This window comes from Saccopteryx leptura, chromosome 1 (genome assembly GCF_036850995.1).
Source record: "Saccopteryx leptura isolate mSacLep1 chromosome 1, mSacLep1_pri_phased_curated, whole genome shotgun sequence".
Taxonomy (NCBI): Eukaryota; Metazoa; Chordata; class Mammalia; order Chiroptera; family Emballonuridae; genus Saccopteryx; species Saccopteryx leptura.
The window spans coordinates 384,510,283-384,536,314 of record NC_089503.1 but is presented as its reverse complement, the minus strand read 5'-3'; the positions used below and the strand labels follow the sequence as shown (position 1 = coordinate 384,536,314).

The window sequence follows — 26,032 nt, the reverse complement described above, 5'->3', positions numbered from 1 at the left end:
TGCTGTGCCCCTCCGAGGCGCCGCTCTGTTGCTACCAGAGCTACTCTAGCGCCTGGGGCAGAGGCCAAGGAGCCATCCCCAGCGCCTGGGCCTTCTTTTGCTCCAATGGAGCCTCAGCTGCGGGAGGGGAAGAGAGAGACAGAGAGGAAGGAGAGGGGGAGGGGTGGAGAAGCAGATGGGCGCTTCTCCTGTGTGCCCTGGCCTGGAATCGAACCCAGGACTCCTGCATGCCAGGCCGACGTTCTACCACTGAGCCAACCGGCCAGGGCTCAAATCACATTTTCTATACAAGAAGGGAACTAACATTCGCTCAGTGTAGACCTACTAAGCCCGGCCCTCCATCTTCACAGCCCTTCTGCATGGCAGGCATTATCCCGTTTGTACTGACCACGGAGTTGAGGCTCAGAGAGTGACGGAGTTTATCCAAGGCCCCACAACTAGAGAGTGAAGGTCTCTGGTCTTCCGTGTCGTCCCCCCCTCAGCCTTGCCACTGTGTAGCACTTCAGCTGGATTAAGCAAGAAGCTTCTTAGAGAGGGGCTTTCAGGGGCTTTCAGGGAGATAAGAACATGGGTACATTGAAAAGAGGCCGGGAGAGGTAGAGAGATGTAAAACTCTTAGTAACACTTGTCACTTCAGAAGTGGGTATTTCTCTTGTGAATTTTAAGGGGCAGAGAGTCAGTGGCACCTCTTAGAGTGGGGATGGGTATCCTGTGGTCACAGATGTATTATTAGTCAGGACTTTCCTGGATATAAATGACAGAAACCCAACTCAACCGAAGGGAGCCCTGATCGGGTAGCTCTGTTCATTAGAACATCGGCCCCGAGATGCCAAGGTTGGGGGTTAGGTCCCCGGGTAGGGCACATACAAGAGTCAACCAATGAATGCATAATTAAGTGAATGCAAATTATTGTTTCTTTCTATGTCTCTCTGTCATTAATTAAAATAAATAGAATTTGGTGGATTTTTTTAGTGAGGGAGAGAGATGATGAGAAGCATCAACTCATAGTTGTGGCATGTTAGTTGTTCGTTGATTACTTTCCTATATGTGCCTTGACCAGAGAGCTCAAGCCAAGCCAGTGACCCCTTGTTCAAGCCAGCAACCATGGGGTTATGTCTATGATCCTGCATGGCAACCTTGCAGTTTCGAACCTGGGTCCTCAGCATTCCAGGCCGATGCTCTATCCACTGCGCCACCACCTGGTCAGGCTAAAGGGAGATGTTTTTTATTGGCTCGCATAACCAAAACTGTAAGCATAGCACTGACTTCAGGCATGCATGGCTGGATCCAGGTTCCGAAATGAAGACTCTATCCCTTGACTCTGCTTTTTTCACTGATGGCTTTATTCTAAAGCAGGTGCTTCCCACACAGGGACAAAGTCGTCCGCTGCATCTGGCTTCCAACACTTCACCGTTCCGTGAAAAGAGTGTACTTGTTTTTTTCACTAGAGGAAGCAAACACCCTCAGGCCGATGCTGACTGGCCCAGATTTGGTCACGGACCCTTCCTATGACTTTGATGTGCCCGCCCTTGCAGACAAGTGTGGTAGGGGTGCAGATGGGGGGTGTGCAAAGAATGGAGGAGAAGGGCTTCTCAAAGGGAAGTCAAGTCTCCATGACCACAATGGGGGGGGGGGCGGAGTTCATGAGAAGGAACTTCAGCTGTGCTCCAGAATCAAGAAGAGGCGAAAGCCGAGATGACATATGAGATCATTTAAGGAGTGTGGGAGAGAGGGTTGGGATGGGGATAGGGGAGGCGGCCCAGAGGACAGTGAGGGAAAAGAAGACCACTGATGCCCTCCCTACTCAGCCCCCCAACAGCCTACCTTGCCGAGTGGAACCCGCGACCCAGGAGGACACTGGGGAGAAGTCTCAATCCTTTCTCTCCTCCCTCTCACAAAAGAGAATAAAGAAGTGTAGACCTGGCCCACAAAGTCAGCTCTAGACCTTGCCAGCCCCTGCCTCAGAGAACGGACCCCAAGGTGAACTGACCGTGGTGGAATCGGTCATGAAATACGGCCTCGCTGACTGCCTGGGTGTGCAGAGGAGGACAGAGGGGTCGTGGGCCGTGAAGAGGGACAGAGACCTTGTCCCCAGAGTTCATAGTCCAGCTGGGAAAGAGGCTGAGGACCAGTCCTCTGGCAGGGAGGCGGCCTTCAGAGCCAGGGACACCTTGTTCCAAGCTCACTTCTGCCATTTATTCCTCTTAACCGCTCCAAGGCGCGGTGTCTTTATGTAGTGTCTGTGTATCACAGCCGCGGAGATCAGACAGGGGGTAGAGAAAGCACCCCATACAGCGGCCAGCACATAGTATCTGTGCAATAGTGACAATGCAGTCAGTGATAAGTGCTGTAAGAATGACCCCAAGGTGGCCCTGGCCGGATGGTTCAGTGGGTAGAGCATCAGCCGGGCATGCGGATGTCCCAGATTCGATCCCCGGTCAGGACACACGTGAGAAGTAACATCTGCTTCTCTTCCCCCTTCTCTCACTCTTCCCTTGCTGCAGCCAGTGGCTGGGTTGATTCGAGTATCAGCCCAGACGGGGGTTACTGGTGGGTCCCCCTCAGGGTGCATGTGGGAATCTGGGAATCTGTCTCTCTGTCTCCCCTCCTCTCATTTGAAAAAAAAAATTCCCCAGGGTGATTTTATTTTTTTTCCTGATTCCTTGTTCGAACTTCAACCTCTTTGTTCTTTTTTTTTTTTTAAGATTTTATTTATTGATTTTACAGGAGGGTGGGGGAAATAAGAAGTATCAACTCATAGTTGCTTCACTTTAATTGTTGTATGTGCCTTGACTGGGCAAGCCCATGGTTTCGAACCGGCGACCTCAGCATTCCAGGTCCCTGTTCTGTCCACTCTGCTACCACAGGCCAGACTCAACCTCTTTGTTTTATTGATAATATCATGAGTTTGTTAACCAGCCCATGCTTCCCCTCCGGCCTGTCATGGCCACTGTCCCTTGTAGGCCTTGTCCTCCACATCCCGCAGACATTTGTCATGCCCCTCCCTCTGAGCCCCCTCCAGCTCCCTTCCACCTTTAGAAGGGCGGTGACTGGAGTCGCTCTCGGCCTCACTGAGGCGGACACACCTGGGTCCAGGCACACTGCAGCCCGAGCCCTGTGATGGAAACCGATAAATCATGGGTGTCGGCCCCGGGCTGACAGGCTGTCTTCCCGCAGGCAGCCCGGCCTCGTAGAAAGTGCCCAGGCCTGCCCTGGCTGGTTGGCTCAGCGATAGAGCATCGGCCTGGCGTGCAGGAGTCCCGGGTTCGATTCCCGGCCAGGGCACACAGGAGAGGCGCCCATTTGCTTCTCCACCCCTCCCCCTCTCCTTCCTCTCTGTCTCTCTCTTCTCCTCCCGCAGCGAGGCTCCATTGGAGCAAAGATGGCCCGGGCGCTGGGGATGGCTCCGTGGCCTCTGCCTCAGGCGCTAGAATGGCTCTGGACGCAACAGAGCGATGCCCCAGAGGGGCAAAGCATCGCCTCCTGGTGGGCATGCCAGGTGGATCCCGGTTGGGCGCATGCGGGAGTCTGTCTGATTGCCTCCCCGTTTCCAGCTTCGGAAAAATTAAGGAAAAAAAAAAAAAAAAGAAAGTGCCGGGGCTTTGGGACCTGTGGAGCTGTGTTAGACTCCCAGGCTCTTGCACATGATAGGTCCTTGGGCAAATTACTGAATCTCTTGAGCCTCGGTGTCCTCGTGTGCAGAAAGGGGACTGATCCCCTACCTAATGAAGTGGCTAAGAGCATGGGTTCGATCCCAGCTCTGCCAGCTCTTGTACCTCGGGTGAGTTACTTCCGGGCTCAGGGCCTTGAAATTTTTGCATCTCTAAAATGGGAATATTAGCCTGACCAGGCGGTGGCGCAGTGGATGAGCGGCGGACTGGGATGCGGAGGACCCAAGTTCGAGACCCCGAGGTCGCCAGTTTGAGCGCGAGCTCATCTGGTTTGAGCAAGGCTCACCAGCTTGAGCCCAAGGTCGCTGGCTCGAGCAGGGGGTCACTCGGTCAGCTGTAGCCCCTCCCGTCAAGGCACATATGAGAAATCAGTCAATGAACAACTATGGAACCGCAACAAAGAATTAAGGTTTCTCCTCTCTCTCCCTTCTTGTCTGTCTGTCCCTATCTGTCCCTCTCTCTGACTCCCTCTGTCTCTCCCACAAAATAAAATGAAATAAAATAAAATAAAATAAAATGGGGATATTGATTATTATGGGGGTTAAGTGATTTAGATGTAAAGTGCTTAGCTCAGTTCTTGGTGCATAGTAAGTGTATAAGTTTTAGTTTAGTTTTTTATTTATTATTACTGAGGTAGAATTGACCTTTAACTTATTAGTTTCAAGTGTACAACATAATGCTTTTAATATTTGCACATACAGGATAGCCCCTTGGAAGTGGGTTTGAGCTGTGCGGGTTCACTGAGATACGGATATTTGTCAGTAAGTGTACGTTCAGCCCTCACTATTCACGGGTTTTCCATCTGTGGATTCAACTAACCAGGGATCAAAACCACTGGCTGGAATCAGCGGAGGTAGAGGGTTGACTGCATGCATCTTCCCTGCCGTTTTATATAGGGGACTTCAGCGTCTGTGGATTTGGGTACCTACCCACGGGGGTCCGGGAACCAGTTCCTCTGGATTCCAAGGGACAATTGTTGTTTTTACTTAACAGTCAAAAGTTATACTGACTCAGATTTCCGACTATGCAGAGATGTGTGTGTGTGGGGGGGGGATGTTGGAGCTGCTAATGTCATGTTGTTCAAGGGTCAACTGTAATGCGGAACCATCACCACAGTAGGTCCAGTTAAGACTCATCAGCAGCCTGACCTGTGGCAGCGCAGGGGATAAAGCATTGATCTGGAACGCTGAGGTCACCAGTGTGAAACCCTGGGCTTGCCTGGTCAAGGCACATATGGGAGTTGATGCTTCCTGCTCCTCCCCTCCTTTTCTCTTTCTGTTTTTCTCTCTCTGAAATGAATAACTAAAATCTTAAAAAAAAATAAACTGTCACCATTCACAGTTATAAAAAATGTTCTTTGGCCCTGGCCGGTTAGAGCGTCGGCCTGGCGTGCGGGGGACCCGGGTTCGATTCCCGGCCAGGGCACATAGGAGAAGTGCCCATTTGCTTCTCCACCCCCCCCTTCCTCTCTGTCTCTCTCTTCCCCTCCTGCAGCCAAGGCTCCATTGGAGCAAGGATGGCCCGGGCACTGGGGATGGCTCCTTGGCCTCTGCCCCAGGCGCTAGAGTGGCTCTGGTCGCGGCAGAGCGACCCCCCGGAGGGGCAGAGCATCGCCCCCTGGTGGGCAGAGCGTCGCCCCGGGTGGATCCCGGTCGGGCGCATGCGGGAGTCTGTCTGACTGTCTCTCCCCGTTTCCAGCTTTAGAAAAATACAAAAAAAAATGTTCTTCTTGTAAAGAGAACTTTTAAGATTTTACTGTCTTAGCAAAAAATATTTTTTTAATTTCTCATTTTTTTACCAAGAGAAACTGTTCTGTAGCTTCAACATTCATGCTTCACAGTTCAGGAGCAGAGGACAGTGACAAACTTTCATGGAATTTAACCCAAAGAAACTCTTTACATTCCAAAGTCACTTTGCACTCCGAAACACACCAGCCTCCTTCATCTCCTCACACTTTCCTGGAATCGTCGTTTCTGTAGAAGTCTGCACAGCCTCCTTTCTCAGTTCAGCCACAATAAGCCTATAGAAAGCTGCAACCAGTGGTGGGATTCAAATAACTTAACCGGTTCCCTGTCCTCATGTCCGTTTTAAGTATAAAAAAATGATACACCAGTCTGACCAGGCGGTGGCGCAGTGGATAAGAGCGTCGAACTGGGATGCGGAGGACCCAGGTTCAAGACCCCGAGGTCGCCAGCTTGAGCGCAGGCTCATCTGGCTTGAGCAAAAAGTTCACCAGCTTGGACCCAAGGTTGCTAACTCAAGCAAGGGGTTACTCGGTCTGCTGAAGGTCCGCGGTCAAGGCACATATGAGAAAGCAATCAATGAACAACTAAGGTGTCGCAACAAAAAACTGATGATTGATGTTTCTCATCTCTCTCCGTTCCTGTCTGTCTGTCCCTATCTATCCCTCTCTCTGTCCCTGTAAATAAATAAATAAATAAATAATATAGCCTGACCAGGCAGTGGCGCAGTGGATAGAGCATTGGACTGGGAAGTGGAAGGACGCACGTTCGAGACCCCGAGGTCGCCAGCTTGAGCGCGGACTCATCTGGTTTGAGCAAAAAAGCTCACCAGCTTGGACCCAGGGTCGCTGGCTCCAGCAAAGGGTCACTTGGTCTGCTGTAGCCCCATGGTAAAGGCACATATGAGAAAGCAATCAATGAACGACTAGGAAGTGGCAACGCGCAACGAAAAACTAATGATTGATGCTTCTCATCTCTCCGTTCCTGTCTGTCTGTTCCTGTCTATCCTTCTCTCTGACTCTCTCTCTCTCTCTCTCTGTAATAAAAAATAATAATAATAATTAAAAAATTAAAAAATAAAATGTAGTCTTTCATCAAAGGTATCAATATAATGAGTTTTATGAAATGAATAAATAAATATTACAAGTATCGTTCTGTCAAATTTTTTTCACCTATGGACGGAATAAACATGACAACGAGTGCTTAGAATACGCTGTTGCACAGATGAACGTTAACAAAGAGGAAGGGCCTGACCTTTGGTGGTGCAGTGGGTAAAAGCATTGACCTGGAACGCTGAGGTCTCTGGTTCAAAACCCCAGGCTTGCCTGGTCAAGGTACATATGGGAGTTGATGCTTTCTGCTCCTACCCCTTCTCTCTCTGTCTGTCTGTCTCTCTCTCTCTCTGTTTCCTCTCTCTAAAAAATGAATAAATTTAAAAAAATCTAAAAAAAAAAAAAAAAAGAGGAAGGAATGTCAAATTGTGATTTCCACATCAGGCGGCTGCCCAGGCGCCCAACTTAGAGAGAACCCTGTGACGAGTGCCATTTTGACAACCGGTTTGTCGAACTCAACAAAAAATTAGGTATCCGTTCTGCCGAGCTGGTGCAAACCAGCTGAATCCACCACTGGCTGCGACCCCCAGGGATACAGCGATCGCCCCAACAGTGTGGAAATGCAGACACTCAACGAGAAGGCCACGCGCCTGAGGTTTTGTCAAAGCGCTGGAAGCCCTTACTTACTCTCCTCAACACCAGCGTCCTTCCTGCTGGGAAAATGGACTCTTAGCAACTTTCAAATATGCGATACAGTACTACTCGCTCATCACCATGCTGTACCTTACCTCCTCATGATTGATTTTATAGCCAGAAGTTTGTACCTTCGGACCCCTTCACCCATTTTTCCCACCCCCACCTCCTCTCTCTGGAGACCCCCAGTCTGTTCTCTGAATCTGTGAGGGGCTTTTTTGTTTTGTTTTGTTTTTGCAGAGATAGAGTCAGAGAGAGGGACAGACAGACAGGAAAGGAGAGAGATGAGAAACATCAAGTTGCGATTCCTTAGTTGTTCATTGATTGATTTCTCATATGTGCCTTGACCAGGGGCTACAGCAAAGCGAGTGACCCCTTGCTTGAGCCAGCGACCTTGGGGGACTCAGGCTGGTGAGCCTTGCTCAAACCCGATGAGCCCACGCTCAAGCTGGCGACCTTGGGGTCTTGAACCTGGGTCCTCCATGTCCTACTCCGATGCTCTATCCAGTGCACCACCACCTGTCAGGCTTGTTTTGTTTTGTATCCATATTTGTCTTTCTCTGACGAACTTCACTTAGCATAATGTCCTCAAGCTCCATCTGTGTTGTTGCAAAGTGGCCAGACCGTTCTACAGTGTGTCCGTAAAGTCATGGTGCACACTGACCGGTCACAAGAAAGCAACAAAAGGCGATAGAAATGTGAAATCTGCACCAAATAAAAGGAAAACCCTCCCAGTTTCTGTAGGATGATGTGGCAGCATGTGCGCATACACAGATGATGACGTAACACTGTGTATACAGCGGAGCAGCCCACGGCCATGCCAGTGGAGATGTGGACAGTACAGAGGAAAGTTCAGTGTGTTCTGTGGCTCGCTAAATTCAAATCCATGACCAAAGGGCAACGTGAATATTGGCCCGTTTATAACGATGTGCCACCACATAGGAATAACATTACTCGGTGGGATAAGCAGTTGAAGGAAACCGGCAGTTTGGTGGAGAAACCCCGTTCTGGTAGGCCATCAGTCAGTGATGAGTCTGTAGAGGCTATACGGGATAGCTACCCAAGGAGCCCTAAAAAATCTGTGTGTGAGCCCACATCAAACTGCACTGAATAGGTATGAAACTGGGAGAGTTGTCCTTTTATTTGGTGCAGATTTCACATTTCTATCGTCTTTTGTTGCTTTCCTGTGACCGGTCAAAAGTGCACCATGACTTTACGGACACACTGTATTTTATGGCTGAATAATAAATATTCCGCTGTGCACGTATGTTCCGGTTGTGATTGGATTGAATAACGTGTGCAGAGGCCTTGCCAGGACGGGGACGGGGCCAGCAAGCTGGCCTGGGAGCTGTCCCTTGGCCCGGCTTCAGTTGGGGTTCAGGAAGGCTAACTGTCACTCTGTCACAGGTGCTGTCCCACAACCTGTACACGGTCCTGCACATCCCCCACGACCCTGTGGCTCTGGAGGAGCACTTCCGAGATGACGACGACGGTCCTGTTTCCAGCCAGGGATACATGCCCTACCTCAACAAGTACATCCTGGACAAGGTGGGTTCCAGCGACGGGGAGGCGCCTCTAACCTCTCCCCACGGCCCAGCCCGCGCCCCCGGTACGTTTCCTCCCTCTCTCAGCTCCCGCTTCTGCCCCTCTGCTGCCCCCTTTCTGTCCTTCACCTCCCGGCCACACGCCCCTCCCCGCCCCCTCAGCTCACCTCCAGTCTCCCTCATCTCTCTCCCAGCTTCCTTCTTTCCCATTCCCAGCACCTCCCAGCCCTTCCCTGCCCTGCCGAGGCCCCCTCCGGCTTCCAGCTCTGACCGGTACAAAGAGCTCGCGACTTCCCCCCAGTATGGTTCTCCCTGCTCCTCCCAGCTGTCACTGTCTCCTCGGGTTTTTTTTTTTCTTTTCTTTTTTTAAAAATATTTTTCTGAAGCTGGAAACGGGGAGAGAGAGTCAGACAGACTCCTGCATGCGCCCGACCGGGATCCACCCGGCACGCCCACCAGGGGCGATGCTCTGCCCACCAGGGGGCGATGCTCTGCCCCTCCAGGGCGTCGCTCTGCCGTGACCAGAGCCATTCCAGCGCCTGGGGCAGAGGCCAAGGAGCCATCCCCAGCACCCGGGCCATCTTTGCTCCAATGGAGCCTTGGCTGCGGGAGGGGAAGAGAGAGACAGAGAGGAAGGAGGGGGTGGGGGTGGAGAAGCAAATGGGCGCTTCTCCTGTGTGCCCTGGCCGGGAATCGAACCCGGGTCCCCCGCATGCCAGGCCAACGCTCTACCGCTGAGCCAACCGGCCAGGGCCTCTCCTCAAGTTCTTGACTGTCCATTCCTCCTAGGCTTCCCTGTCTTTCTCCTCTGGGTTCCGGGACTCGAGTTTCTCTGTTGGCAGGGAATGTGGGGTGGGTGTGGATGTGTGTGTGTCAGGGGGTGAGAGGGACAGGGTGATTGGCACCAGCGAGTCCCCTGGGAATCAGCTCAGGGATTCCTCAAGTTAGAGCCTGAGCTTGGTTGGGTGGGGGTGGGGGTGGGGGCTGGTGGGAGAATCAGACTCCCGGAAACCAGCTGGAGCCTTGCGTGGGGGTGGAACCGGGATGGGGCAGCCTTCTTGGCTGACCGGCAGGCCTGGTGGCAGGTGGAAGAGGGGGCTTTCGTTAAGGAGCACTTTGACGAGCTGTGCTGGACCCTGACGGCCAAGAAGAACTACCGGGTGGACAGCAATGGGAACAGCATGCTCTCCAACCAGGATGCCTTCCGCCTCTGGTGCCTCTTCAACTTCCTGTCTGAGGACAAGTACCCTCTGATCATGGTTCCCGATGAGGTGAGGGCGAGGGCAGCCCCAGGGACTGAATCACTTGGGGCCAGGCCTTCGCAAAACCACGGAGGAAGCCAAATTGCCTTTGTTCTTTCCCACACCCCTTTTCTTTTTTTTTGGGGGGGGGGGGTTTTTCCAAAGTTAGAAGCAGGGAGGCAGTCAGACAGACTCCTGCATGCGCCCAACCGGGATCCACCCGGCATGCCCACCAGGGAGCGATGCTCTGCCCATCCGGGGCGTTGCTCTCTTGCAATCATAGCTACTCTAGCACCTGAGGCAGAGGCCATGGAGCCATCCTCAGTGCCCGGGCCAACTTTGCTCCAATGGAGCCTTGGCTGCAGGAGGGGAAGAGAGAAATAGAGAGGAAGGAGAGGGGGAAGGTTGGAGAAGCAGATGGGTGCTTCTCCTGTGTGCCCTGACCGGGAATCAAACCCAGGACTTCCACACGCCGGGTCCATGCTCTACCCCTGAACCAACTGGCCGGGGCCTCCCACACCCCTTTTCTTCTTTGCCTCCCTGTGCAGGCGCCTGTCCACACTCAGCTGTGTCAGGTGCCTAGAACTGCTCATAGCAGAGCACCTGTGCCTTCTCCCAGGAGAACCAAAACTAGAGTCCCTTCAGGGCTCTGCTGGCCCTCACGGGAGGGAAATGGTCTCTTAATTCTATTTCCACAGAGGTGCAAATGCCTGATAAAAAAACAAAACAAACAAAAAACATTTAAGCCTGACCAGGCGGTAGCACAGTGGATAGAGAGTCGGACTGGGATGCCGAGGACCCAGGTTCGAGACCCCGAGGTCGCCAGCTTGAGCGCAGGCTCATCTGGCTTGAGCAAAAAGTTCACCAGCTTGGACCCAAGGTCGCTGGCTCAAGCAAGGGGTTACTCAGTCTGCTGAAGGCCCGCAGTCAAGGCACATATGAGAAAGCAATCAATGAACAACTAAGGTGTCACAACGAAAATCTGATGATTGATGCTTCTCATCTCTCTTCGTTCCTGTCTGTCTGTCCCTTTCTGTCCCTCTCTCTGACTCTTTCTCTGTCCCTGTAAAACAAAACAAAACAAAACAAACAAACCACATTTAAGCTCAAATGGCAGGGTTTTAGGCACTGGGGCGATCGGAGAAGGGTGCTCTGTGAAGGGAAGGGAGACCTTTCTGGGACATCTCTCCCATCATTCCAGGTGGACAACCAAGTCTGGTCCCGGTTCCCGATTTTTTCCTTCCTGCCTTCTGCAATACGGGGGAGAGCCAGGGCGGGCTCAGCTCGGGGCCCCAGAGAGGGGTCCTGGAGTAAAGGCCTAGTAGCCCACACTTCCCTCCCCAACTCAGTGAAGCCAGGGCAGACGCTCCCCTCCCCTTTCCCAGACCACCTACACCCTCCCTCTGTTCTCTACGTCTCCCCCATCCGCTCAGCCTTCTCCGGACCTTGACCCTCTTGGCGATGAAGATGCCAGGGTGAATTTAGGTCTTTAGGGTTGGATATACAGGGGCGGGCTCCTCAACGTTTACCGGAGGACTGGCATGTCTAACGGCGCTCAGATGTGTTATCCTTGCTTCTGTTTGCGGGAAGAGCGAGGGCAGCCACCTGTGCCCTGAACCTGCGTGCCCCACCCCAGTCCCAGCTGAGGTCCCCCTGGAGTGCTAGTCCTGATGAGGGTTTCCCACGCGGCTGCTGGGGCAGGAGAAGGACATGTGTCCATCTGCGCAGAAACCTGGGTTCGTGCCCCGGCCGGACACCTACCAGTCAGGGCACGGTGGCCTCTCGCTAGCTTGGAGGGCGGCTCGCTGCTCTGATCAGCATGCAGTGAGAACACCTGCAGCAGGATGTACCCCAACCACCACTTCCTGTTCCTCTGTAACACGTTTCCTGTCCCTGCCCTGCTTACCCCCATCCCCACCCCCCCTGCCCTCCCTTAAAGGAGGGTCCTCCAGGGCTGGGGCTTGGAGTAGGATTCAGATGGGATTCGGGAGATCCGAATCAAGTGCTGGCTGCCCAACACACTGGCTGTGGGATTGAGGACAAGTCTCTAACCGCTTCGGGCCTGGGTTATGTCATCAGCTACGTGAGGGTGTTAGAGAGGGCCCTGCACCCCTCTGATATTTTCTTTGATTTGCCGCCTCTGCCTGGCCCCCAGCCCTCCGCTCCCCTTAAGTTACAGCAGGAAGGAATGGGATTAGAGGTTAGGGGAAAAGGAGAGGATGCTTCAATTGGGATTGGGCCTCTAGGATCCCCTCCCAAATATCTACCCTGCTGACCATCAGTTTAGTCCTCTGCCACCACCCCCAACCCCCTCTGTTTCTGATCACCTCTGCCCAGGCTCTGGGGGCCAGACCGAAGCGCCCCCTAGTGGTGGTACCAGCAACACCGCCGGCAGCGGTCACCAGGCCTCCTTTCTCCCCCCGCAGGTGGAATACCTGCTGAAGAAGGTGCTCAGCAGCATGAGCTTGGAGGTGGGCTTGGCCGAGCTGGAGGAACTGCTGGCCCAGGAGGCCCAGGCAGCCCAGGCCACCGGAGGGCTCAGCGTCTGGCAGTTCCTAGAGCTCTTCAACTCCGGCCGCTGTCTGCGCGGCGTGGGGCGGGACGCCCTCAGCATGGCCATCCACGAGGTCTACCAGGAGCTCATCCAAGATGTCCTGAAGCAGGTCAGGCCCAGCTGGGAACCATCGGAGGGCCCCAGGGAGCAAGGGAGGGGCGGGGGCAGCGAAGCGGCTGACCTCGCTCTGGCTGGCAGGGCTACCTGTGGAAGCGAGGGCACCTGAGGCGGAACTGGGCCGAACGCTGGTTCCAGCTGCAGCCCAGCTGCCTCTGCTACTTCGGGAGTGAGGAGTGCAAAGAGAAAAGGGGCGTGATCTCCCTGGACGCGCAGTGCTGTGTGGAGGTAAGGGGGCGCGCGAGGGTGTGGAGCGCCTTTCAGGTTCCGGAAGGCCTTCCGTTTGGAGGGAGGGCGCCAGGGTCAGGAGGAAGGTGAGTGGAGAAAGCCACAGTGACAGACCTCTGCTTAGATGAGTGTAACCCAAATATACCTGGGTACCTCAAGGCCACTCTCGTTCATGGCAGCCGTTTTTTTCTTTGTTTTGTTTTTTATTGATTTGAGAGAGAGAGAGAAACATCAGTTTGTTGTTCCACTTACGTATGCATTCATTGATTGATTTGTATGTGCTGTGACTGAGGATCAAACCCGCCACCTTGGAGTATCAGGATGATGCTCTAACCAGCTGAACTACTCACCAAAGCCATGTCAGGCTTTTTTTTTTTTTTAAACAAACTGTAAATCAAATACTAAAGTCGTTGGTGAATAATGTAGATTTTGCTAAAGATTTCAGAGAAGACGGCTTATGTCTCACACTACACGGCAAAGCTTTCTCAAACTCCCCCTTTTTTTTTTTTTGTATTTTTCTGAAGCTGGAAATGGGGAGAGACAGTCAGACAGACTCCCGCATGTACCCGACTGGGAACCACCTGGCACACCTACCAGGGGCGACGCTCTGCCCACCAGGGGGCGATGCTCTGCCCCTCCGGGGCGTTGCTCTGCCGCGACCAGAGCCACTCTAGCGCCTGGGGCAGAGGCCAAGGAGCCATCCCCAGCGCCCAGGCCATCTTTGCTCCAATGGAGCCTTGGCTGCGGGAGGGGAAGAGAGAGACAGAGGGGAAGGGGGGGGGTGGAGAAGCAAATGGGCGCTTCTCCTATGTGCCCTGGCCGGGAATCGAACCCGGGTCCCCCGCACGCCAGGCCTACGCTTTACTGCTGAGCCAACCGGCCAGGGCCTCAAACTCCCCTTTAAAGGTCTTTCTTCTTCACCCAAATCTCATTCTCTTTGGCAGCGCTATACCTTTCTATTCTTTCTCCATACTCCTCTCCTCTCCCCTTTGCCCTTCCTTTCTTCCCTTGGCTCTGCCCATTATTAATTGTTTTTTAAAGATTTTATTTATTGAATTTTACAGATTTTACAGAGAGAGAGGGACTGAGAAGTATCAACTCATAGTTGTTTCACTTGAGTTGTTCACTGATTGCTTTTCGTACATGCCTTGACCAGGCAAGCCCAGGGTTTCGAACTGGCAACCTCAGCGTTCCAGGTCAACACTCTACCCACTGCACCACCACAGACAGACCAGGCTGCCCACTATTATTTTAGAGGCTTAAAACAACAATTTTTCACATTTTTATTTTTTTTTATTTATTTATTTTAAGATTGTAAGTTATTAATTTTAGAGAGAAGACAGAGAGAGAGAGAGAAAGGGGGGAGGAGCAGGAAGCATCAACTCATAGTAGTTACCTCTCCTATGTTTCTAGAATGGTCAAGCCCAGGGTTTCAAACTGGTGACCTCAGCATTCCTAGTCAACACTTTATCCACTGTGCTACCACAGATCAGGCAACAAGTTAAAAAAACTGTAGTAAAAATAAATGCATAACATGAAATTTGCCATTTTAACCATTTTAAGTGTACGATTCAGTAGCATTAAGTATATTCACAATGTTGTGTAACCGTCACCATTCTCTATTTCTAAAAATTTTTCATCATCCCAAACAGAATCACTGTATCCATTAGGCAATAACTCATCCCAACCCCCTCAACTTTCTGTCTCCATGAATTTGAGTATCCTAGGTCCTTCATATAAATATGCGTTCTTGTGTGTCTGGCTTATTAATCTTGGCATAACATTTTCAAGATTCATCCATGTTGTGGCATGGATCGGGACTTCATCCCTTTCTGTGGCTGAATAATATCCCATTACAGATATACCACATTTCGTTTATTCATTCATTTGTTGTTGCCATCTTTTTGCTATTGTGAAAATTCTATTATGAAGACCCATGTACCCAATTTCTGGGTGGAAATGTTTTTATTTCTCTGGGTCCATATCTAGGAGTGGACTTGCTGGGTTGTATGGTTACTCTGTTTAAATTTTAGAAGAATAGCAAACTGTTTTCCATAGTGGCTGCACCATCTTACATTCTTACCAGTAGTGTATGAGGATTCCAATTTCTCTACATCCTCACCAACACTTGTTATTTAACACTTTAAAAAATTATTATAGCCACCCTAGGCTCTGTCCAGTTTTGTCAAATGAGGAAACAGGCATCGCTCTGGAAAGAACACAGATCTAGGCAGAAATCCCAACTCCACCACTAACATGCAGTGTGAATTGGCAAGTTCCTGGACCTCTTAGAGGCTGTTTCTTTGTAAAGTGGAGAAAATTATGCCTGCCTGGCAAGGTTGGCTGGGAGAAGTGAATGAAATGATGCATATAAAACACCAGTACAGCCTGACCAGATGGTGGCACCGTGGATAGAGCGTCAACCTGGGATGCGGAGGACCCAGGTTCGAAACCCCGAGGTCGCCGGATTGAGTGCAGGTTCACCAGGTTGAGCATGGGGTCTCTGGCTTGAGCGTGAAATCATAGACATGACCCCATGGTCACTGGCTTGAGTCCAAAGGTTGCTGGCTTGAGCCCAAGGTCGCTGGCTCGAGCAAGGGGTCACTTGCTCTACTGTAGCCCCTCTGGTCAAGGCACATATGAGAAAGCAATCAATGAACAACTAAGGTGACACAAGGAAGAATTAATGCTTCTCATCTCTCCTTTCCTGTCTATCCTTATCTGTCCCTCTCTGTCTCTTTGGAAAAAAAGAAAAAGAAAGAAGAAAGAAACACTAGTACAGACCCTAGAACCTACTAAGTAGCTCAATAGGTGGTAGCTATTATTTTCCACGAGAGTGTGGCTTAAGGAAGGCAAGGATTTGGTCTATTAAATACACCTCAGTATCCCAAATGTCTAGAGCAATGAGTGGTACTCAGTAGAGGCTCCAAAATATTTGTGAAATGAATGACTGGAGAACATTCTCAATAGGAGGCAGGGCCGTGTCAAAACGAATGGTCTGGCCTGACCCGTGGAGGCACAGTGGATAAAGCGTACACCTAGAATGCTAAGGTTGCCGGTTTGGAGCCCTGGCCTCGCCAGGTCAAGGCACATGTGGGAGTTGATGCTTCCTGCTCCTACCCCCCCCCTCTCTCTCTCTCTCTCTCTCTCTCTTTCTCTCCTCTCTAAAATGAATATATAAAATCTTAAAAACAAAAGAAGGAATGGTCTGGATAGAGAGGGAGCGTTCAAGCGTGATCTTCATAAAGACCCAGGGGCAGCCTGACCTGTGGTGGCGCAGTGGATAAAAGCATCGACCTGGAAATGCTGAGGTCGCCGGTTCGAAACCCTGGGCTTGCCTGGTCAAGGCACATATGGGAGTTGATGCTTCCAGCTCCTCCCCACCTTCTCTCTCTGTCTCTCTCCTCTCTAAAAAAAAAAAAAAAAAAAGACCCAGGGGCAACTAGATGGAGAGATATCAAGATGAAAACAGCCCACCCCACCTGCAAAGAGCAAAGGCTACAAGAGTTGTGGGGACACGAGTAACCTCATAACTAACCTCTGAGCGGGGTCACACAGGTTTCTGGCAGAGTGAGAGGGGTCCCGTGGAAGATGGCCAGCCAGGAAGTCTAGGGGCTGGAACTGGAGCACCCTTGGGGCAGGACGGGTGTGAGCGTGACTCCGGTGAAGCCAACCTGTGTGGGGCCACCCGCCCTCTTAGGTGTTGCCGGACCGAGAGGGAAAGCGCTGCATGTTCTGCGTGAAGACGGCCTCCCGCACCTACGAGATGAGCGCCTCCGACACGCGACAGCGCCAGGAGTGGACGACGGGTGAGCTGCTTACGGGATGGCCTGGGTCTGGCTGGGCCTCGGTAGCATCATCTGTCTACAGGGGGTGATGACACTTTGCCCAGCGGGTGGCTGGAGACGGCTTGAGCGACTCTTAAGGCCCCTTTCCATCGGTGGCCCACCTCGAGCCGCCCTGCCCTGGGCCAGCCCGCAGCTGATCCCCTCCCGATCCCCCCCGCAGCCATCCAGACCGCGATCCGGCTGCAGGCCGAGGGAAAGACGTCGCTGCACAAGGACCTGAAGCAGAAACGGCGCGAGCAGCGGGAGCAGCGGGAGCGGCGCCGGGCGGCCAAGGAGGAGGAGGTGCTGCGCTTGCAGCAGCTGCAGGAGGAGAAGGAGCGGAAGCTGCAGGAGCTGGAGCTGCTGCAGGAGGCGCAGCGACAGGCCGAGCGCCTGCTGCAGGAGGAGGAGGAGCGGCGCCGCAGCCAGCACCGCGAGCTGCAGCAGGCGCTCGAGGGCCAACTGCGCGAAGCGGAGCAGGTGATGCCCCACCCCGCAGCGAAGGCGCCGGCTGAGGGGTGCGGCGAGCCCAGTCCCGCAGGACCGGAGGGGGCGGGGCCTGGGCCAGGGGGCGGGGCCTGGACCAAAGGAGGAGCCCGCGGGGCTGAGCTGGTAGGCTAGGAAGATGGGTATGGGGCGGGGCCTGTGGGGTAGGGAGGGTGGGGCTCCGGAGGAGCGCAGGGGGTGGCTTGAGGAATGTGATGATGTGGGGCGGGCCCGAACCAGCGGCTGGGTGGGACTGCTGCTGAGTGTTAGGTGTAGATTGGGGCCCGGTTGGGGGCGGGGCTTGGACTGAGGAGCTGCTCAAGACCAAGTTATTAGGGATGAGTTTGGATCAAGGTTGGAATAGGTTGCACTAGACTTGATCTGAATGTACAAGGACACCAGTTTGGGGAATGCATGATAGGAGGAAGGCGGGGGACTAAGCGTGTAGAGGCGATTAAATTTAGGATTTAAGAGAGCTGGAACTGGAGCTAGAGACACGTGGATTCATTCCCAGCCCCGCCTCTTAGGAGCCCTGTGATCTCAGGCAAATTACTTAGCCTTCTCTGTACCTCAATTACCAGTGACATGATGATGCTCATGGAGGTAGGGTGAGAATCAAATGAAGAAACAGTTGTTATAACAATTATTATAATTAGGGTCACTCCCTTCCTAGCACCGGCCTTAATTATAATGATAACATTATAATATATAATCTGAGCCCCTTCCCCCACGCAGCATCGGCTCACTGATCATTATCTGACCAAGTCAGGCTCTCAGAGAGGGATCGGCTCAGGAAACCTTGTCATGGAGGAACACCTGCAAAGAGCTGGTTGCGCTGGCCTAGCAGAACCCTGGGGCAAGGGCAGCACACCTGCCGCCCCCACTGACCTGGCTGTGCGTCCCTGCGCAGGCCCGGGCCTCCATGCAGGCTGAGATGGAGCTGAAGGAGGAGGAGGCTGCCCGGCAGCGGCAGCGCATCGAGGAGCTGGAGGGGATGCAGCAGAAGCTTCAAGAGGCTCTGCACCTGGAAGTGAAAGCGCGGCAGGATGAGGAGTCCGTGCGCCTCGCCCAGACCAGGTAGGATGGAGGGACCCTCCGCTTCCCCTCCCTGACTCCCCGGCCGTCCCCACTTGCTGAGCACCTGTCAAGTGCCTTGGCTCTGGAGACGACAAGGTGCACGCCCGGCAGACTGCTGGAGGAGGAGGAGGAGAAGCTGAAGCAGCTGCTGCAGCTGAAGGAGGAGCAAGAGCGCTACATCGAGCGGGCGCAGCAGGAGAAGCAGGAGCTGCAGCAGGAGATGGCCCAGCAGAGCCGCTCCCTGCAGCGGGCCCAGCAGCAGCTGGAGGAGGTGCGGCAGAACCGGCAGAGGGCGGACGAGGACGTGGAGGTGAGACCCGGAGTAGGACCGGGGTGGCGGGGGATGCAGAGCGCGTGCATAAACTCAGGTTCGGGGCCTCAAAACCTTACCCCCCCCCTCCCGGTGAATTGCCTGACCTCTCTGAGTTCAAGTCCTGCACGGGAAAGGGAGACTGGTAACAGCTTTGTTATGAAGATTGAATGAGATAATACCTGATGTTTAGTACAGTATATAGTAAGGGCTGAAGAAACATTAGCTGCTATTTTTATCATTATTATTAATCTGGGCAAAATTTTTCCTCCTACTCTTCCAAGACCATATTTTCTCTCCTTGTATTTTATATCCGCTCCTTGGAGCCCCAATCTCCCCAGAAAAGGGGTTTTTAATTTTGATGGCTTCTTTTTATTAATATTGTTTATTTTATTTTGCTGTGTTGGCTTACATGGTCATTGTAAAATAAAATCAAACAGAAATATGTAACGTAGGAAGGGAAAGCTCCTCTATGATCCCACCATCCCACTGCAATGGCTGGCTGAACACTGGAGCAGAGGTTTGGTTTTGTTTTTATTTTAGTGAGAGGAGGGGAGGCACAGACAGACTCCTGCATGTGCCCCCACTGGGACCCACCCGGCAAGCCCACTAGGGGTCGATGCTGTGCCCATCTGGGGCCCTTGCTCTGTTTCAACTGGAGCCATTTTTTAGTGCCTGAGGCGGAGGCCATGGAGCCATCCTCAGCACCCGGGCCAACTTGCTCTAATCAGCCATGGCTGCAAGGGAGAAGAGAGAGAGTAGGGGAGGGGTGGAGAAGCAGGTGGGCACTTCTCCTGTGTACCCTGACCCGGCATCAAACCCGGGACATCCACACGCCAGGCGGAGACTCTACCACTGAGCCAACCAGCCAGGTCCTGGAGCAGAGATTTTTGCATTAGTTCCTGGAGAGGTGGTGTAGAGGTCAATGGGTAACCCTGAGCAAGTCACTTAACCTCTTTTGCACTTGTTTGTTGTTAACTTCTGCTCTGGAGGTTAAATAAGATACTAAATATACTTAGCACATCTTAGCTGCTGAATAAATGGAAACTATAATTATGGTAATTTTTTACCCTTTGGGGAGGGAAGGGGTGACGATGATGACAAAGAGTCCCCTGAAATTGGACAACAACTCTATACACACACATAACTGTGAAGGAGTTTCTGAGCAGATGGTCAATCGCCTTTGCCACATTCTAAGGGGCCTGTGTACCTGAAAAGGTCAAGACACCTTGTCTTGGATGGTGGCTCTGACATATTCCCCACTGGCTCTGCCCCACAGGCTGCCCAGCAAAAGTTGCGCCAGGCCAGCACCAACGTGAAACACTGGAACGTCCAGATGAACAGGCTCATGCATCCAATTAAGCCTGGAGGTGAGGGGACGTGGGGGGGGGGGCGGTAGACCCAGGGGCTATCCCTGGGATGAAGGGGGAGAGGGGAGGGCAAAAGGGATACGTCCAGGTCTACAGAGCTCGCAGGACTGAAGAGCGAAGGTCAGATGGTTCTCCCCTTCCCCCGGGGCTGAGGCCAGGCCCCTCCACCTGTCCCCTCTGCACCTACCTCTCTCCTGACTCCTGCCTGCCTTGTCTCCGCCAGACAAACGTCCCACCACCAGCAGTTCCTTCACGGGCTTCCAGCCCCCTCCGCTCGCCCGCCGTGACTCCTCCCTGAAGCGCCTGACCCGCTGGGGGTCCCAGGGCAACAGGACCCCCTCGCCCAGCACCGCCGAACAGCAGAAGTCCCTCAATGGTGCGGACGAGGCGCCCATCTTGGCTTCCGCCCCTCAGGAAAATAAACTGGACCCCGAACCAGAAAATTAGCCTCTGCTAGCCCCTTTTTGCTCCCAATCTCATGCCCACCCTCCAGGACCTGGCCACAGCTGGCCTGTGGGTGACACTGGCCCCTACCAAAGCGGGAGCTGAGGACCTGGTGTTTGAGGCCGAAGCCCTCAGACCGTGGAATAGCCCAGAATGGAACCTGGTTTATTTTTATTTTTTTTTGGCATCAGACCCAGGGTCCAGGCCACTGAGGCCATCTAGGATGTTGATTCTTGAGAACTTGATCCTGTGCCTTAACCCAGCCCAAGGATCCTGTGCCCCGGGCTGGGAAAGAGGAAACAAACCTGCCAGGGGCCATCTGCCCCTAGACTGTCACCAAGTTGTGGAGTCACATTTCCAAATAAAAACTGTGCTTGGAGTAAATTATTGATCACGTCTGTTGTTCATTTCTCCTGACATTTCCTCTCTTCCTCCCTCAAGTCTGGTAACGGGTCCAAGAAAGAACAAGGGATATGGTACAGAGACTAGGAGGGCGCGCTCTGCCACTTACTGGGCACTTGGGTCAAGTTTCTGTACCTTTCCAGGCTTCAGTCCCCATGTTAATAAAATGGGGATAGTAATAGCACCTACCTTATTGGGTTGTTGTGAGGGTCAAGTGCTTGGCACATAACCAAGCACTGTTATTCGTAGCACCCAAAAATTTTTATTGAACATCTATTCTGTGCCGCACAATTTCCCAGGTTTAATTCTCATGGCAGCTCTGAGAGGTAGATTTTTATTTTATTTTTTTACAGAGACAGAGAGAGAGTCAGAGAGAGGGATAGATAGGGACAGACAGACAGGAGCGGAGAGAGATGAGAAGCATCAACCATAAGTTTTTCGTTGTGACACCTTAGTTGTTAATTGATTGCTTTCTCATATGTGTCCTGACCGAGGGCCTTCAGCAGACCAAGTAACCCCTTGCTCGAGCCAGCGACCTTGGGTCCAAGCTGGTGAGCTTTGCTCAAACCAGATGAGCCCGTGCTCAAGCTGGTGACTTCAGGGTCTCGAACCTGGGTCCTTCGCATCCCAGTCCAATACTCTACTGCGCTACCACCCGGTCAGGCGAGAGGTAGATATTATTCTTGTTTTTACATCTGAAGAAATTGAGGCTCAGAAATGTCAGGTGACTTGTACAAAGCCCTCTAAACTTGCTTCTCTGACTTTGTTACCAAAGTCAGGAGACTTGAGAATTGCCTGACCAGGCGGTGGCTCCGTGGATAGAGCGTCGAACTGGGATGCAAAGGACCCAGGTTTGAGACATCGAGGTCGCCAGCTTGAGCACGGGCTCATCTGGTTTGAGCAAAGCTCACCAGCTTGGACCCAAGGTCGCTGGCTCGAGCAAGGGGTTACTTGGTCTGCTGAAGGCCCACGGTCAAGGCACATATGAGAAAGCAATCAATGAACAACTAAGATATAGCAATGAAAAACTGATGATTGATGCTTCTCATCTCTCCATTCCTGTCTGTCTGTCCCTACCTATCCCTCTCTCTGACTCTCTCTCTCTGTCCCTGTAAAAAAAAGAGAGAGAGAGAGAGAGAGAGACTTGAGAATTTAAGATGACTTTCTCCCTCCCTCTCACCCTCTCACCCACCTTATGCAACCCATCATCAAATCCGGTAGATTCTCTCTCCTTCATTCACTCATATGTATCCCTCCTTCTCCACCTCCACAGCTACTGCCATGGCTAAGGCCTTTGCCTCTTCCACTGGAATGCTCACCTTTGACTCCTCCATCTTGCCCCATATCTAATTCGTCTCCAAATCCAATTGATTGGATTTTCCTTGTCACTCTCAAATCTGCCCTCTTGGGGGCCGGGTCTCATGGCCACTGCCTCACTCTGGCTCTCCTCACCTCCCTTTCACGAGGTGGGTAAAAGCTTTCACGGGGGTTGTTCTATCCAACTTCTTTGATCTAACAGCACCCATAACTAGATGCTTGAGTTTCTTGAGGACAGAGACATATCTTCTTCAACCTAGGTCCCCAGTGCCTAGCACAGTGCTTGACTCTTAGGAAGCATGCAACCCATGTTTTTTAAAATGAATTCATGGCCTGACCTGTGGTGGCGCAGTGGATAAAGCGTCGACCTGGAAATGCTGAGGTCGCCGGTTCGAAACCCTGAGCTTGCCTGGTCAAGGCACATATGGGAGTTGATGCTTCCTGCTCCTCCCCCCTTCTCTCTCTCTGTCTCTCTCTTCTCTCTTTCTCTCTCCCTCTCTCTCTCCTTTCTAAAATGAATAAATAAAATAAAAATTTAAAAAAAATTTAAAAAAAGCAATATACCAAAAAAAAAGGAATTCATGCCTGGCCTGTGGTGGCACAGCGCAATGGCTAAAGCTTTGACCTGGAATGCTGAGGTCACCGGTTTGAAACCCCGGGCTTGCCCGGTCAAGGTACATACAAGAAGCAACAATTACAAGTTGATGCTTCCTGCTCCTATCCCCCTTTCATTCTCTCTCTCTCCCTCCGCTCTCTAAAATCAATCAATAAAGTCTCAAAAATAAAATAAAATATATTCATGAATAAATTCATTCTAAAATGAATCACTGGAAGTCACACAGCTTAAAAGGGATGAAGTAAGATCCAAATTCAGTCCACTCATTTGTTCAACAACTAGGCTCTTGTTCTACACCAGGTATTGTGCTAGGTGCTGGCTATATGGCCCAGAACGAAACAGAACCGCTTCCCTCTTGGAACCTCCATGCTACCTGATGTCAAAGTTCATGCCTTTTGCAAGTACAATACACCAAACTCTATTGCAAAGAACCTCATTACAATAATCTATTTAAAGTGTCAGTGTAACACTATGTGTATTTCAGGGATGGGAAGTAAGTTTCCAGCTCTAAGTGCAGTAGAAAATCAGGAAAAAGGGAACCATTAGATAGAAGCTGGGATTTGTGATGGCCCTTCCATTTTTTTCCCCCATTGATTTGAGAGAGAAAGGAAAGGGGGAGGGTAGGGGGAAAGGAAGAGAGATTAGCACCCACTCATTATTTCACGTTAGTTGTGCTCTCATTGACTGTCTCTCCTCGGCTTGGATCTCCGTGCCACAGCCTGGTTCGGCCGTTTGTGCCATGGCCTGGATCTATTCACCCCCTTTGCCTGCCTCAGTTTCTATATTCTCAGTTCCCAGTGAAAGCCGCCCTGTTTAGGTTAGTGAGGAAAGCGGAGCATTTCTTACTCCCTATTTTCTTCGGGGTTTGATTATATATTTAGCCAATTTTTCGCTCGACCATACCTTCGCGTGTATTGCAAAACATCTGGAGGCTCCAAGGATAGGTTTTTCTGTTTCTGGTTGAAGATCTTGTTGAGTTTTGGGGGAGATTTATTGGTATCGCTTCCTACCGCGCCGTTACGCTGACGTCATCTCCTTTTATTTCTTCATTGACTGTCTCTCGTAAGTGCCCTGACTTGGGATTGAACCTGTGACCTCAGGGCACCAGGATGACACTTGATCCTCTGAGCCACCCAGCCAGGGCAGCCCTTAACATTTTTAATAAATAATAATAAAAAAAAAGAGGCCCTGGCCAGTTGGCTCAGCGGTAGAGCGTCGGCCTGGCGTGCGGGGGACCTGGGTTCGATTCCCGGCCAGGGTACATGGGAGAAGCGCCCATTTGCTTCTCCACCCCCCCCTCCTTCCTCTCTGTCTCTCTCTTCCCCTCCCGCAGCCAAGGCTCCATTGGAGCAAAGATGGCCTGGGCGCTGGGGATGGCTCCTTGGCCTCTGCCCCAGGCGCTAGAGTGGCTCTGGTCGCAGCAGAGCGACGCCCTGGAGGGGCAGAGCATCGCCCCCTGGTGGGCAGAGCGTCACCCCCTGGTGGGCATGCCGGGTGGATCCCGGTCGGACGCATGCAGGAGTCTGACTGTCTCTTTCCGTTTCCAGCTTCAGAAAAAAAAAAAAAAAAAAAAAGAGTAGGGAACAATACAAGCAGAAAGAAGCATAATACATTCATGGGCACCAAGAGCTCTGGAATGTGGGCGTCGGATGGGAGGATCCGTGGTCCTCTATTGGCACATCTCTAAGGTACAAGGCGTTTTGAGAAAATGAATTTGCAGATCTTCAGCTTCCAAGCTCTGTTTACCAAATGTGCTTTCCTCTTTCACAATTTCACCTTCCCTGCTTTCAGTAGCCAGGTTCACCATTCACCCATCAACTTGTCTCTCAAAGGGGTGAAATTCCTGGAACACTTATCAAAATTCTAACTTGAAATGCTAGTGCACTCTGGCCGGGTAACCCAGTTGGTTAGACCATCACCCCAACACCCCAAAGTTGTGAGGTTCAATCCTGGCCAGAGCACATATGAAACAGATCGATGTTTCTGTCTCTCTCTTTCTCTCACTCCCTTCCTCTATCTAAAATCAATAAATAGCCCTAGCCGGTTGGCTCAGTGGTAGAGCGTCAGCCTGGCATGCAAGGGGTCCCGGGTTCGATTCCCGGCCAGGGCACACAGGAGAAGCGCCCATCTGCTTCTCCACCCCTCCCCCACTCTTTCCTCTCTGTCTCTCTCTTCCCCTCCCGCAGCGAGGCTCCATTGGAGCAAAGATGGCCTGGGTGCTGGGGATGGCTCCTTGGGTCTCTGCCCCAGGCGCTAGAGTGGCTCTGGTCGCGACAGAGCGACGCCCCAAAGGGGCAGAGCATCGCCCCCTGGTGGGCAGAGCATTGCCCCCTGGTGGGCGTGCGGGGTGGATCCCGGTCGGGCGCATGTGGGAGTCTGTCTCTCCCTGTTTCCAGCTTTGGAAAATTAAAAAAAAAAAAAAAATTAAAATCAATAAATAAACTTAAAAAAAGAATCAACCAATGAATGCATAAATAAGTGGAACAACAAATTGAGGTTTCTCTCTTGCTCTCACTCTCTCAAATTAATGAATAAAACAATTTTTTAATTGCCTGACCAGGCGGTGGTGCAGTGGATAGAGCGTTGGACTGGGATGCGGAGGACCCAGGTTTGAGACCCCGAGCTCACCAGCTTGAGCGCAGGCTCATCTGGTTTGAGCAAAAGCTCACCAGCTTGAGCCCAAAGTCACTGGCTCGAGCAAGGGGTTACTCCGGTCTGCTGAAGGCCCATGGTCAAGGCATATATGAGAAAGCAATCAATGAACAACTAAAGTGTTGCAATGCGCAACGAAAAACTAATGATTGATGCTTCTCATCTCTCTCTGTTCCTGTCTGTCTGTCCCTGTCTATCCCTCTCTCTGACTCTCTCTGTCTCTGTAAAAACAAAACAAAACAAAAAATAATAATAATTAAAAAGGTATTATATTTAGATTGCTGAGGGGAAAGAAATAGAAATACAAGTATAAGGAGAAAAAGAGACTAAAGTTATTTTCAAAGGTTTCAGTTTTATTCAATACATTTAAAGGGGTAATATAGCAGCTTTATATTAAAATGTCAATATATATTAAATAGAAATTCCATCCTCTGCAACTATTAAATTTTAAACTAATGATGAGGAAAATATTAGATGTTACCTTTAAAATGTGTAAGGAGCCTGACCTGTGGTGACGCAGTGGATAAAGCGTCAACCTGGAACACTGAAGTCACTGGTGTGAAACCCTACGCTCGCCTGGTCAACTCCCTGGGGGGGAGTTGATGCTTCTTGCTCGTCCTCTACTTCTCTCTCTCCCTTCTCTAAATTGAATAAAGTCTTTAAAAAATTTTTTTAAATAAATAAAATGT

General features: G+C 51.7%; 1 protein-coding gene across 1 annotated transcript in view; it reads left to right on the top strand.

Annotated features, from left to right (window-relative positions):
* Positions 1-20,728, top strand: part of DEF6 (DEF6 guanine nucleotide exchange factor) — a 29,146-nt gene extending 8,418 nt beyond the window's left edge. The window contains exons 2-11 of the mRNA XM_066359583.1: positions 8,566-8,706; positions 9,788-9,973; positions 12,370-12,606; positions 12,696-12,842; positions 16,543-16,651; positions 16,851-17,149; positions 18,066-18,232; positions 18,344-18,542; positions 19,822-19,912; positions 20,136-20,728. Coding sequence (XP_066215680.1) covers positions 8,566-8,706; positions 9,788-9,973; positions 12,370-12,606; positions 12,696-12,842; positions 16,543-16,651; positions 16,851-17,149; positions 18,066-18,232; positions 18,344-18,542; positions 19,822-19,912; positions 20,136-20,359 — 1,800 coding nt within the window. The 3' untranslated portion in view covers positions 20,360-20,728. The remainder of the gene's footprint in view (positions 1-8,565; positions 8,707-9,787; positions 9,974-12,369; positions 12,607-12,695; positions 12,843-16,542; positions 16,652-16,850; positions 17,150-18,065; positions 18,233-18,343; positions 18,543-19,821; positions 19,913-20,135) is intronic.
* Positions 20,729-26,032: the final 5,304 nt, after the last annotated feature.